Source organism: Ranitomeya imitator, chromosome 7 (assembly GCF_032444005.1).
Source record: "Ranitomeya imitator isolate aRanImi1 chromosome 7, aRanImi1.pri, whole genome shotgun sequence".
NCBI lineage: Eukaryota > Metazoa > Chordata > Amphibia > Anura > Dendrobatidae > Ranitomeya > Ranitomeya imitator.
In genome coordinates, this window is record NC_091288.1 from 13,723,240 (window position 1) to 13,739,157 (window position 15,918).

General features: G+C 40.8%; 1 protein-coding gene across 3 annotated transcripts in view; it reads left to right on the top strand.

The window, feature by feature from the left end:
• The window catches only part of WNT6 (Wnt family member 6), a 98,842-nt gene that overhangs the window by 62,642 nt on the left and 20,282 nt on the right, over positions 1-15,918 (top strand). For 2 of the 3 annotated variants that reach the window (XM_069732741.1, XM_069732742.1), the window contains one exon: positions 10,702-10,922. In XM_069732741.1, coding sequence (XP_069588842.1) covers positions 10,702-10,922 — 221 coding nt within the window. The remainder of the gene's footprint in view (positions 1-10,701; positions 10,923-15,918) is intronic. The other variant, XM_069732743.1, reaches the window with a different exon arrangement.

Below are 15,918 nucleotides of genomic sequence, written 5' to 3' on the forward strand. Positions count from 1 at the left end.
CTGGTATAACCTGGGCATCTCCTGTATATAATTATATATGTACAGCTGGTATAACCTGGGTATCTCCTGTATATAATTATATATGTACAGCTGGTATAACCTGGGCATCTCCTGTATATAAGTATATATGTACAGCTCGTATAACCTGGGCATCTCCTGTATATAATTATATATGTACAGCTCGTATAACTTGGGCATCTCCTGTATATAATTATATATGTACAGCTGGTATAACCTGGGCATCTCCTGTATATAATTATATATGTACAGCTCGTATAACCTGGGCATCTCCTGTATATAATTATATATGTACAGCTCGTATAACCTGGGCATCTCCTGTATATAATTATATATGTACAGCTGGTATAACCTGGGCATCTCCTGTATATAATTATATATGTACAGCTGGTATAACCTGGGCATCTCCTATATAATCATATATGTACAGCTGGTATAACCTGGGCATCTCCTGTATATAATTATATATGTACAGCCGGTATAACCTGGGCATCTCCTGTATATAATTATATATTTACAGCCGGTATAACCTGGGCATCTCCTGTATATAATTATATATGTACAGCCGGTATAACCTGGGCATCTCCTGTATATAACTATATATGTACAGCTGGTATAACCTAGATATCTCCTGTATATAATTATATATGTACAGCTGGTATAATCTGGACATCTCCTGTATATAATTATATATGTACAGCTGGTATAACCTGGGCACCTCCTGTATATAATTATATATGTACAGCTGGCATCACCTGGACATCTCCTGAATATAATTATATATGTACATCTGGTATAACCTGGGCATCTCCTGTATATAATTATATATGTACAGCTGGTATAACCTGGGCATCTTCTGTATATAATTATATATGTACAGCTGGTATAACCTGGGCATCTCCTGTATATAATTATATATGTACAGCTGGTATAACCTGGGCATCTCCTGTATATAATTATATATGCACAGCTGGTATAAGCTGGGCACCTCCTGTATATAATTATATATGTACATCTGGTATAACCTGGGCATCTCCTGTATATAATTATATATGTACAGCTGGTATAACCTGGGCATCTCCTGTATATAATTATAGATCTACAGCTGGTATAACCTGGGCATCTCCTGTATATAATTATATATGTACAGCTGGCATAACCTGGACATCTCCTGTATATAATTATATATGTACAGCTGGTATAACCTGGGCATATTCTTTTTATAATTATATATGTACAGCCGGTATAACCTGGGCATCTCCTGTATATAATTATATATGTACAGCTGGTATAACCTGGACATCTCCTGTATATAATTATATATGTACAGCTGGTATAACCTGGGCACCTCCTGTATATAATTATATATGTACAGCTGGTATAACCTGGGCATCTCCTGTATATAATTATAAATGTAGAGCTGGTATAACCTGGGCATAGTCTGTATATAATTATATATGTACAGCTGGCATCACCTGGACATCTCCTGAATATAATTATATATGTACATCTGGTATAACCTGGGCATCTCCTGTATATAATTATATATGTACAGATGGTATAACCTGGGCATCTCCTGTATATAATTGTATATGTACAGCTGGGCATCTCCTGTATATAATTATATATGTACAGCTGGTATAACCTGGGCATCTCCTGTATATAATTATATATGTACAGCTGGTATAAGCTGGGCACCTCCTGTATATAATTATATATGTACATCTGGTATAACCTGGGCATCTCCTGTATATAATTATATATGTACAGCTGGTATAACCTGGGCATATTCTTTTTATAATTATATATGTACAGCCGGTATAACCTGGGCATCTCCTGTATATAATTATATATGTACAGCTGGTATAACCTGGGTATCTCCTGTATATAATTACATATGTACAGCTGATATAACCTGGGCATCTCCTGTATATAATTGTATATGTACAGTTGGTATAACCTGGGCATCTCCTGTATATAATTATATATGTACAGCTGGTATAACCTGGACATCTCCTGTATATAATTATATATGTACAGCCGGTATAACCTGGGCATCTCCAGTATATAATTATATATGTACAGCCGGTATAACCTGGGCATCTCCTGTATATAATTATATATGTACAGCTGGTATAACCTGGGCATATTCTATATATAATTATATATGTACAGCTGGCATAACCTGGGCATCTCCTGTATATAATTATATATGTACAGCTGGTATAACCTGGGTATATTCTATATATAATTATATATGTACAGCTGGAATAGCCTTGGAATCTCCTGTATATGTTTACATATTTACAGCTGATATAACATGGGTATCTTTTTATAAATAACTATATATGTAATACTAGTATAAGGTATACATATTCTTGTATATATTTTTATGGATCGTGCAGGTATAACCTGGGCATATTGTGATGTATAATTATAGAAGTACAGCTGCAAGTTTATTTTCACATACAAAATGTTTTTTTATGTAGATATTGATATATTTAGTGGTTGAGTAATTTAAAATATTTAATCATGGTGTCAGTAAGAACAGTCACCACGGCAAGAGATAAAGGCTTGGACTGTGTAAGGCTTCTTTCACACTTACGTCGGTACGTGGCCGTCGTTGAGCGCCGACGCACTGACGTACGTTGTGAAAATTCGGCACAACATGGGCAGCAAATGCAGTTTTTCAACGCATCCGCTACCCATTCTAAAGTCCTGGGGAGCAGGGGGGGGGGGAGTTCCAGCCGCGCATGCTCGGTAGGAAATGGCGGATGCGACGTACGAAAAAACGTTCCCTTGAACGTTTTTTCGTGACGATGGTCCGCCAAAACACGACGCATCCAGTGCACGACGGACGCGACGTATGGCCATACATCGCGATCCATTGGCAATTCAAGTCTATGGGAAAAAAAACGCATCCTGCGGGCACATTTGCAGGATGCCTTTTTTCCCAAAACGACGCATTGTGACGGGGGCCAAACGACGCAAGTGTGAAAGGAGTCTAAAATGTAATTTGAAAGGAAAGAGCTACAACATCTTACTGGTTTGTTTGTCAATACTTGAATACATTGACTGCACCAGCAGAATAGTGAGCGCAGCTCTGGAGTATAATACAGGATGTAACTCAGGATCAGTAATGTAATGTATGTACACAGTGACTGCACCAGCAGAATAGTGAGTGCAGCTCTGGGGTATAATACAGGATGTAACTCAGGATCAGTAATGTAATGTATGTACACAGTGACTGCACCAGCAGAATAGTGAGTGCAGCTCTGGAGTATAATACAGGATGTAACTCAGGATCAGTAATGTAATGTATGTACACAGTGACTGCACCAGCAGAATAGTGAGTGCAGCTCTGGGGTATAATACAGGATGTAACTCAGGATCAGTAATGTAATGTATGTACACAGTGTCTGCACCAGCAGAATAGTGAGTGCAGCTCTGGAGTATAATACAGGATGTAACTCAGGATCAGTAATGTAATGTATGTACACAGTGTCTGCACCAGCAGAATAGTGAGTGCAGCTCTGGAGTGTAATTCAGGATGTAACTCAGGATCAGTAATGTAATGAATGTACACAGTGACTGCACCAGCAGAATAGTGAGTGCAGCTCTGGAGAACAATACAGGATGTAACTCAGGATCAGTAATGTAATGTATGTACACAGTGATTGCACCAGCAGAATAGTGAGTGCAGCTCTGGAGAACAATACAGGATGTAACTCAGGATCAGTAATGTAATGTATGTACACAGTGACTGCACCAGCAGAATAGTGAGTGCAGCTCTGGAGTATAATGCAGGATGTAACTCAGGATCAGTAATGTAATGTATGTACACAGTGTCTGCACCAGCAGAATAGTGAGTGCAGCTCTGGAGTATAATACAGGATGTAACTCAGGATCAGTAATGTAATGTATGTACACAGTGACTGCACCAGCAGAATAGTGAGTGCAGCTCTGGAGAACAATACAGGATGTAACTCAGGATCAGTAATGTAATGTATGTACACAGTGACTGCACCAGCAGAATAGTGAGTGCAGCTCTGGAGAACAATACAGGATGTAACTCAGGATCAGTAATGTAATGTATGTACACAGTGACTGCACAAGCAGAATAGTGAGTGCAGCTCTGGAGTATAATACAGGATGTAACTCAGGATCAGTAATGTAATGTATGTACACAGTGTCTGCACCAGCAGAATAGTGAGTGCAGCTCTGGAGTATAATACAGGATGTAACTCAGGATCAGTAATGTAATGTATGTACTCAGTGACTGCACCAGCAGAATAGTGAGTGCAGCTCTGGGGTATAATACAGGATGTAACTCAGGATCAGTAATGTAATGTATGTACACAGTGACTGCACCAGCAGAATAGTGAGTACAGATCTGGGTTATAATACAGGATGTAACTCAGGATCAGTAATGTAATGTATGTACACAGTGACTGCACCAGCAGAATAGTGAGTGCAGCTCTGGAGTATAATACAGGATGTAACTCAGGATCAGTAATGTAATGTATGTACACAGTGACTGCACCAGCAGAATAGTGAGTGCAGCTCTGGGGTATAATACAGGATGTAACTCAGGATCAGTAATGTAATGTATGTACACAGTGTCTGCACCAGCAGAATAGTGAGTGCAGCTCTGGAGTATAATACAGGATGTAACTCAGGATCAGTAATGTAATGTATGTACACAGTGTCTGCACCAGCAGAATAGTGAGTGCAGCTCTGGAGTGTAATTCAGGATGTAATTCAGGATCAGTAATGTAATGAATGTACACAGTGACTGCACCAGCAGAATAGTGAGTGCAGCTCTGGAGAACAATACAGGATGTAACTCAGGATCGGCACATTCATTCTTGTATGTTGTCCTTTTGACTTGCTTGATACTGTATTACTGGATGATTATCTCTCCACAATCTCCAGTGCAGTTTATACTTTCTACCATTAATATGTGGTGCTGTGCGCTCCCCAGACAATAACACAGATGTTGTCACTTAATCTTTGCACCCTGATACATCATTCATTCTCCGGTGAGTGGCGGCAGTCAGCCCTGCAGGTGGGATTAGGTTCTTGCAGGTGGTCCAAGGAGAGGAGATGTTGCCTGCAGTGGATGGTACAATTGCTGCAATTATGGCAAGTTAATTTTTTCTTTTAAATTGTATTCTTCTTCTTTAAAGACATTAACCCCTTATAGTCATCATAAAGCAGAGTACGAATCTCAGACACCACAGCGCCATACATTGGGTAGTGGCTATTTTGGGTACTACAGCTCAGCTCCTATTGAAGTGAGTGTGATTTGAGCTGCAATTCCTTGGTTGTTGGATCATCAAGCCGCTGATTAGAGGGGGTGCTGATCTATTTTTGATCACCTCTCCTAATGTTAGGTCAACAGGCCAACCTGCTTAATCATGTTCATCCTCATTCATTGAATAGCCTGAGCTGCAGTACCTGACTCAACCATAGTCAAATGGAGTCACTGTGCTGGGTATTCCAGCCATAACTACTGTCTGTCTTTCTGGGTCTGAGGTTTACTAGTGAAGGGTAGACCATCAATTCTACGTATTCTGGAAGACCGATCACAGGCATGTGACGGCTTTTGGGAATTGCAATATAAGCAATTGTCCAATATATTCTGAATTACAGCAATAAAGTGGATTTCAGGGGGCTCAAGTCAGTGCCCTGGAGGAGTCTTTACGGTCGTTCTCGGGCAGTGGGGAATCTCATTAACCCTTCAGTTCCCATCTCACTGAGCTGTCATCTGTCATCAGGATCGGCCCCGGCCTCGGGGAGCAGACCATTTGTTTGCATTTTTCAGAAGACAAAGTGACATAGGGAGAGAAAAAAAAGAAAAAGAGTGGGGAAAGATAGAAGACTTAAGAGTAAGAAACCTCCCCGGGGGTAGAAGTTTTGTGCTGTGATGGACAGGCGACATGAGATCGACATCAGAAAGCTGCAAACTTGTACACACTCCTGGAATGTGAGCTATGAGCACTCACCGGAGAGGAGGGACCGCGCCGGGCGCTGAAGGGTTAACAGCGCCTGGGATATAAAGCTACACCAAAGCCAAAGTACCACTCATCCTTCCTTTATATACAGTTGATTGCGATCTACTACTCTCTGTTATCAGCCAGTCCTTGTATGCATGATCACGGCCAACTCTGTCACAGCAAGACTTGCGTTCTGATAGAGGGTCCGTAGCTGGGGACCCCCACATGACATACATAAGAACATAGTTTGTATTCATAAGACAACTATATAAAAAAAAAAAATTGAGGGAATTATGTGCCGCATTCATCATTTTAATGTTTTTTTTTAAGTCACTTTTATTTTTTGTCTCCTCTTTTTTTCTGGTAAATTCTTCAAAATAACTCATGAGGGTTTGTGAATTTTATGCAAAATAGAAACAATTGCTTCCATTTTTTGTCATTTTACCTTTTTTTTGCTTTTGCAGAAAAAAGTCACATGATCCATTAAAATAGTTTGCTTCCAACTTTAACATACAGTACAGACCAAAAGTTTGGACACACCTTCTCATTTAAAGATTTTTCTGTATTTTCATGACTATGAAAATTGTGCATTTACACTGAAGGCATCAAAACTATGAATTAACACATGTGGAATTATTTACTTAACAAAAAAGTGTGAAACAACTGAAAATATGTTTTATATTCTAGGTTCTTCAAAGTAGCCACCTTTTGCTTTGATGACTGCTTTGCACACTCTTGGCATTCTCTTGATGAGCTTCAAGAGGTAGTCACCGGGAATGGTCTTCCAACAATCTTGAAGGAGTTCCCAGAGATGCTTAGCACTTGTTGGCCCTTTTGCCTTCACTCTGCGGTCCAGCTCACCCCAAACCATCTCGATTGGGTTCAGGTCTGGTGACTGTGGAGGCCAGGTCATCCGGTGTAGCACCCCATCACTCTCCTTCTTGGTCAAATAGCCCTTACACAGCCTGGAGGTGTTTGGGGTCATTGTCCTGTTGAAAAATAAATGATGGTCCAACTAAACGCAAACCGGATGAAATAGCATGCCGCTGCAAGATGCTGTGGTAGCCATGCTGGTTCAGTATGCCTTCAATTTTGAATAAATCCCCAACAGTGTCACCAGCAAAGCACCCCCCACACCATCACACCTCCTCCTCCATGCTTCACGGTGGGAACCAGGCATGTAGAGTCCATCCGTTCACCTTTTCTGCATCGCACAAAGACACGGTGGTTGGAACCAAAGATCTCAAATTTGGACTCATCAGACCAAAGCACAGATTTCCACTGGTCTAATGCCCATTTCTTGTGTTCTTTAGCCCAAACAAGTCTCTTCTGCTTGTTGCCTGTCCTTAGCAGTGGATTCCTAGCAGCTATTTTACCATGAAGGCCTGCTGCACAAAGTCTCCTCTTAACAGTTGTTGTAGAGATGTGTCTGCTGCTAGAACTCTGTGTGGCATTGACCTGGTCTCTAATCTGAGCTGCTGTTAACCTGCGATTTCTGAGGCTGGTGACTCGGATAAACTTATCCTCAGAAGCAGAGGTGACTCTTGGTCTTCCTTTCCTGGGGCGGTCCTCATGTGAGCCAGTTTCTCTGTAGCGCTTGATGGTTTTTGCCACTGCACTTGGTGACACTTTCCAAGTTTTCCCAATCTTTCGGACTGACTGACCTTCATTTCTTAAAGTAATGATAGCCACTCGTTTTTCTTTACTTAGCTGCTTTTTTCTTGTCATAATACAAATTCTAACAGTCTATTCAGTAGGACTATCAGCTGTGTATCCACCAGACTTCTGCACAACACAACTGATGGTCCCAACACCATTTATAAGGCAAGAAATCCCACTTATTAAACCTTGAAGCTCATCAAGAGAATGCCAAGAGTGTGCAAAGCAGTCATCAAAGCAAAAGGTGGCTACTTTGAAGAACCTAGAATATAAGACATAATTTCAGTTGTTTCTCTCTTTTTTGTTAAGTATATAATTCCACATGTGTTAATTCATAGTTTTGATGCCTTCAGTGTGAATGTACAATTTTCATAGTCATGAAAATACAGAAAAATCTTTAAATGAGAAGGTGTGTCCAAACTTTTGGTCTGTACTGTATTTGCAAAAATTTCTGTCCAACAAATAAAAAGAAAAAAAAAATTCTGGAAGGGAAGTAGAGTTTGTGCAAAACTTTTTATACTTCTTAAAAAGTAACAAATTGAATTGTCCGCAGATATCTGGATTACAATAACCACATCCACTACGGCGAACTGAGAAAAAACATTGACGGACGAGTAGAAAATAGACTTTAAAATTAGTGCAACTTAAAAGAAGAAACAAAGAAACCACCGTAAAACAACAAGGCAGTGTCCCCCCATGAGCTGTTGGGGAGTTTGTTGCAGATTTTCTTCACCATTTCTATTTCTTCACCAATTAACTTACATTTTTGAAAAATAATCAGAGTAAAAAAACTTACCGAAAACTCATTGTGGGAACGTAGCCTAAAACTAGACATAAATAGGTGCAAATGATATTTTGACACTTTTTTAAAGGGATTTAACAAGCATCGAAATAAAATTACCTACAGCTTCTTATAGTGTTAACAAATGTAGAGTAGTCAATATTTTTGCTACATTTTATTGTTGGGGTGTTACCATTGGCGGCGCACGCTGTCGTGTTCCTGGAGAAGAACATGTCACTAATGTCAGGAATATACTGGAAACTACATGTCCCATGATGCCCCAGTTCTGATTGCAGCTATTCTGGTGCAAATTAGTAGCCAAGTCCTAGGTGCAACATGGGATAGATAAGAAAGACACATGACGGGAAGAAGAAGCGGCCATCATCACATGACTGCAAATAGAACACATCTTAGAAAATCAAAAACAAGGGACAGCGACCTGCGTCATTAGAGCTGTTGGAGAACTGCAAATCCCAGCAAGTCCTACCAGGCTGAGCCTGTGAGGGTATTTCGAAATTCGCAATTGAGAGATTTCTTAGTCACGCCAAAGCTCACCAGGGACCACATATTGGGGGCTGGGTTTGCTTAAACCCTGCCCCTTTAAGGTTTATGACATTAAGGGTATGTGCACACGTCAGGATTTTTTCCTGACAAAATCCTGAGAATTCTGCCAGAAATCCGCGTTTTTTTTTTGCACGGGTTTTTTGCGCGGATTTTTTGCGGATTTTTTTTTTTCTGGAATGTCCTTTTTGATGGGAAATCCGCAAAAAATCTGCAAAAAGATAGAGCATGTCCGGATTTTTTGCGGAATGCGTTTTTTTTTTGCGGAAAAAAACGCTAACATCTGCACAAAAAATGCGGAATGCATTCTAAAAGATAGGATGCATAATGTTAGCATTTTTTTTACCGGATTTATAGCGTTTTTATAGTGAAATTCCGCAAAAAAAACGCTAAAAATCCTGACGTGTGCACATACCCTTAAGGTTTCTGAAAGATCTAGACAGTCCCAGCAAATCCAGTAGGAGAGGGGGATAATGGGAGTCGTAGTATCACTGCCACTGAGTGAAGCATATTCTGAATTAAAACCCCCAAAATGAGACAAACTGGATAATAATCTTGATTAATAATTTTAAAAAAATTGACCGTTTTGTGCATACAGCTCAGATGCAGAGCTATGTGTCTCCATTGGTCTAGTCACCTGTTACTCCACTCCCTCGGCCACTTCTGAAGTTTATCCAGTAGAGGCTGCAGATAAAGTGAAGTCACTGCAGGATCAGACGGCACAGAGCTTAGTTGTAGTCTGTAACCGTGGCAACACATACGTCTATATAGGAGCTGGATACACAAAACGGAAAGAGATATTTTTGCCAAGATTATCCGTAATTTATTTGTTTTTTGTCGTTTTAGTTGCATTGGAACCAGAGAAATAAATAGTTGAAAAAGTTTATGCACCCCTGTACATGACATAGTTGCTGGTGGGGACCGGGTGCTGAGACCCCACAGATCACTAAACGCTGCACCTCCATTTGTGATTGGCTGAGAGGTGTGTACGGACTGACAGAACGGATATAGGTCAGTGTTTCAGCGATCTTTGGGGGTCTAAGCACCCGGACCCTCGCTATTAGAGGGATAAACTGCATATTTTACCAGGGCCTGTAATAAGGGGCTGTTTGCGCCCTGAGAGCTTCATTAATGTGAACCTTATTACATTAGGGAATTGCACTATGAGCGATTGTCCGGTACAAAATCCCCTCCCGCTTCCTGTCCTGACATTATATTAGGGATTTTCTCGCCACAAATTCCCTTCCCTCATCATTTCGGATCTCTTGTGGTCACGTCCGTGGAACAATAGCTGGACACCTCGCCGGTGCCGAGACAGAGAAAATATTGCTTTATCTCTCGATATTTCCCTAATATTATTTCACAGCTTCCAGATAATAGGAGGCACTGTCTGCTTTGTTGTGCTTTTCCCTTCTGCGGAGGACCGGCGGGGCGGTGTCGCAGGGCGAGGAGGGAAATAGACCGCGGGGGTGCTGTTTCTCCGGCCGCAGAGATCGGAGGTCCCTTGGCAAAGAGCGGGACGGAATAACATTGGGCGGCGTGTAAAGAACATTGAGTCATATCATTGTAACAAGCGGGGCTTTGTGTGACCGCGGCGCCCAGATGCACAGCGCAATCCACGCTCCTCCACTTATTTTCTCCTCTCTTTTTTTTTTTCTCTCTTTTTTTTTACTAATTTGGCAGGGCAGTTGGCAGCCCCTTGGTGATGGACCCCAACAGCATCTGCAGGAAAACCAAGCGCCTGGCCGGCAAACAGGCCGAGCTGTGCCAGACAGAGCCAGAGATCGTCAGCGAGGTGGCGAAGGGCGCCAAGATGGCGGTGCGGGAGTGTCAGTACCAGTTCAGGTCCAGGCGGTGGAACTGCACCAGTCACAACAAATATTTTGGAAAGATCCTGCAACAAGGTAACCAATCACACTGCCCTGAATAGTGGATCACTATTAATAGCAATGATAAGGAGGAGCATGCCTCGCATGGGCTGGGGTAGATCTGCACCGATTCCTGAACATGGCCCCGCCCCTTGCACTAAGCCCCGCCCAATTAGTGATTAATTCCATCCCAATATATATTCAATCTGCGGCTCCTCAGCTGGGGCTAAGGCTACTTTCACACTAGTGTCGTACCGACGCATCCTGTGACAACGCAGCACAACGGGGGCAGCGGATGCATTATTAGGCCGGCGTCACACTCGGCGTAAGACAATACGGTCCATATATTACGGCCGTAATACGCAGAAAAGTCCCCAAAATAGTGGTCCGTATCTCCTCCGTAGGCAGGGTGTGTCAGCGTATTTTACGCATGGCATCCTCCGTATGTAATCCGTATGGCATCCGTACTGCGTGTTTTTCTCGCAGGCTTGCAAAACCGACATACGGATATACAAGGGATCCATGTGTTAAAAAAAAACATAAAAACATATATACTGTCTATATATATATATATATATATATATATATATATGTCAGTAGACACATATATGTATATATATTAATATTTCATACAGCGCGAGATAGCTTTAAAGCCGGTAATTCAATTGCCGGCTTTTGCTTTCTCCTTCCTAAACCCGACATGATATGAGACATGGTTACATACAGTAAACCATCTCATATCACAATTTTTTTGGCATATTCCACACTACTAATGTTAGTAGTGTGTCTATGCAAAATTTGGCCGTTCTATTAAATTAAAGGGTTAAATGGCGGAAAAAATTGGCGTGGGCTCCTGTGCAATTTTCTCCGCCAGAGTAGTAAAGCCAGTGACTGAGGGCAGATATTAATAGCCTGGAGAGGGTCCACGGTTATTGGCCCCCCCCCTGGCTAAAAACACCTGCCCCCAGCCACCCCAGAAAAGGCACATCTGGATGATGCGCCTATTCTGGCACTTGGCCACTCTCTTCCCATTCCCGTGTAGTGGTGGGATATGGGGTAATGAAGGGTTAATGCCACCTTGCTATTGTAAGGTGACATTAAGAAAAATTAATAATGGAGAGGCGTCAATTATGACACCTATCCATTATTAATCCAATAGTAGTAAAGGGTTAAAAAAAAAAAAAAAAACATTATTAAAAAGTATTTTAATGAAATAAACACAAAGGTTGTTGTAATATTTTATTCTACGCTCAATCCATCTGAAGACCCTCGATCTGTAACAAAGAAAAAATAATAAACCAACAATATACATACCTTCCGAAGATCTGTAACGTCCCACGATGTAAATCCATCTGAAGGGGTTAAAATATTTTACAGCCAGGAGCTCTGTTAATGCAGCGGTGCTCCTGAATGTAAAACCCCGGGGAATGAAGGTAAAGTAGGTCAATGACCTATAGTTACCTTCATTTGCGGTGAGGCGCCCTCTGCTGGATCTGCCATAACCTCACCTTTGTAGCAGAATTTGGTTATTCCTCACCCAGTTTTAAACCTCCTAAATGTTGCTTCAGTTTCTCCGATCAACCAGTGAAAATAACATCTGATCTGTCTTCACAATTTGTTTGCAGACCACCCCCCGTGCATGTCATTGTGATACTCCTGTGAACGACGGCTCATAGCAAATGTTGATAGCAGGGCTTGAGCAGAAATCCTGATCTTCTATGTATAGCACAGGCGATCAGACGATTCTAAGGGGACTACCAAAGACAGTAAAAAGTAAAAAAAAAAAAAGGTTTTTAAAAATATGAAAAAAATAAAGAAAACAAAAGTTCAAACCCCCCCTTTTTGCCCCGTTGAAAATAAAACAAATGAAAAAAAAATGCATATATTTGGCATAACTGCTTTCAGAAATGTCTGATCTATTAAAATATAAAATAAATTAATCCAATCGGTAAACGGTGTAATGAGAAAAAAGATCAGTAAACAAATGTAAGTACAAGACAAAGGTAACACAAGTAATCACAAAATTCAGTTTTTAAATGAAGGTCTTTATTATTCAGGGGAAAATAAATCCAAACCTACAGGGCCCTGTGTGAAAAAGTGATTGCCCTCCTCCCTTTAAAACATAAATTATCTGTGGTTTATCACATCTTTGGGAAGCTGAATTTACATTCCCTAGTCACATCCAGGCCTGATTACTGCCACACCTATTCTCAATAAAGAAATAACTTAAATAGGACCTGCCTGACAAAGTCAAGTAGACCAAAAGGTCCTCAAAAGCTGGACTTAGTGCCATGATCCAAAGAAATTTTGGAACAAAAGAGAAACAAAATAATTGAGAACTATAAGTCTGGAAAAGGTTATAAAGTCATTTGTAAAGCTTTGGGACTCCAGCAAATCACAGTGAGAGCCATTATCCACAATTGGAGAAAACATGGAGTTGAGGTGAACCTTCCCAGGAGTGGCCGGCCGACCAAAATTACCCCAAGAGCGCAGCGAAGACTCATCCAAGAGGTCACAAATGACCCAACAACATCCAAATAACTGCAGGCCTTATTTACCTCCCAGTTAACGTCAGTGATCATGACTCCACCATAAAAAAGAGATTGGGCAATAATGGCCTACATAGCAGAGCTCTAAGACGAAAACCGCTACTGAGCAATAGGACCATAAATGCTTGTCTCAGTTTTGCCAGAAAACATCTTGATGATCCCCAAGACTTTTGGTAGAATACTCTGTGGACTGACGAGAGAAAAGTTGAACGTTTTGGAAGGTCTATGTCCCTTTACATCTGGCATAGAAGTAACGCAGCATTTCAGAAAAGGAACATCATACCAACAGTAAAATATGGTGGTGGTAGGTTATGGACTGGGGCTGTTTTGCTGCTTCAGGACCTGGAAGACTTGCTGTGGTAAATGGAACCATGAATTCTGCTGTCTACCAAAAAATCCTGAAGGAGAATGTCCGGCCATCTGTTCGTGACCTCAAGCTGAAGCGCACTTGTGTTATGCAGCAGGACAATGATCCAAAACACACCAGCAAGTCCATCTCTGAATGGCTTCAGAAGAACAAAATTAAGACTTTGGAGTGACCTAGTCAAAGTCCTGAACTTTGAGATGCTGTGGCGTGACCTTAAAAAAGACAGTTCATGCTCAGAAACCTCCAATGTGGCTGAATTACAGCAATTCTGCACAGATGAGTGGCCAAAATTCCTCCAGAGCGTTGAATGAAACTCATTGTCAATTATCACAAACAGTTGATTCCAGTTGTTCCTGCTAATGGCGGCCCAATCAGTTATTAGGTTTAGGGGGCAATCACTTTTTCACACAGGACCCTGTAGGTTTGGATTTCTATTTCCCTTAATAATAAAGACCTTCAATTACAAACTGCATTTTGTGATTACTTGTGTTATATTTGTCTAATATTTACATTTGTTTGGTGATCGGAAACATTTAAGTGTAACAAACATACAAAAGAATAGGAAATCAGGAAGGGGGTGAACACTTTTTCACCCCACTGTCACTGTATATAATGTCTCAACAATAATACTACACAGTGGCCAAATATTACCGCCATATCAAGCTTAAATAATAAAACTATACAGGCAGATGCCAAATAAATCTCTGCTGACGTCTGCGTCTGGGTTTCCAGATACGGACAGGGCTTTTCAGACTGGACATGCTCTGCAAGCTCAGGGGCCGGGGGGCTTAATTACATACCTGACCGGTGACAGCTTGTGCTCTGGATCCACAGGTGCAGCCGCGCGTTCTCTGCCTCCGCTTCCTCCACAACAAGCAGCAAAAACAATAATTTGGGTATTTTTAGTAACTGCAGCATTTGCCAATGACAGGATTTGATTTGGATGAAACACGAAAGGTAAATTACCCACTGTCCGGCTGGGCCAAGGAAGTGACCATTTACCATTTGCAAGATCTCTGCTTGTTGTCAATGAATGGAAACATTAGTATTTGCATCTATAGACTGAAATCCTACCCAGCCCCAATGTGCATCGTCCATAGCTCTGATTTGTGGCTTCCACGCAGAAACCAAACTACAACCACAACATATGGCGGTATTTTTAGTGTCAGAACAACAGACACCCCATTGGATCCCCGATGGACCTCATTGTAAGGCATCGGACATTGTTGGGCACTACTAGCGTCCATCATACAATGGATATGGTAGATTGTTGTAGCTTCTCTTATATATGGAAGCCTGATGTGATCTCCGCCTTATGTGGGAAGGATATGGTATGTATTATATAGGCACTGTTTAGCAGTATTATGTGGGCACTGTATGCCAGTAGTTTATGGCCAATACATTGTGTCATTATGTATGCACTGTATGGAACACCCTATAGTGGTATTATTTAGGCACTATATGGCAGTAATATTTCTCCCTTATATTGTAGTATTATTTATGGAAGTAGGTTTACTTAAACACTATATGATTCTTAGTATAGTAGAATATATGCACTATCTGGAAGAATAATTTGAAAACTGCAGATGATATTCCTTATGCCCTATATAGCAGTCTTATTTGTGTATTATATTTTAGTGTTATTTATTAACTAAATTACAGTAAAATTTGGGCCATGGTTTTTCCCAGACATTATATGACAGCATTTTTGTCCATTATGGTGCAGTATTATTTACGCACTGTATGACTGTAGATGGTATTATTTAGGCAATATATGGCAGTGTTATTTGGACATTATATTGTAGTGTAATTTGTGCACTGTATGGCAGTATATTTTAGACACTGGTGAAATAATGTAGACACTATGTGGTAGCATGATTTGGGCATATATTGTTGTATTATTTATGTATCATGTGATAATATTTTGGCATGACATGGTGCTTATCAAGCACTTTATGACAGCATTATTTGTCCATTACATAGTAGTGATGTCAATGGACTATGTCAAAGAATATTTGGTGCATTGTATGGTTGCATTATTTACACACTATATAGCGGTATTATTTGTGCATTATATTGTAGTGCATAAAAATACTATGTGGCAGAAAAATTTAGC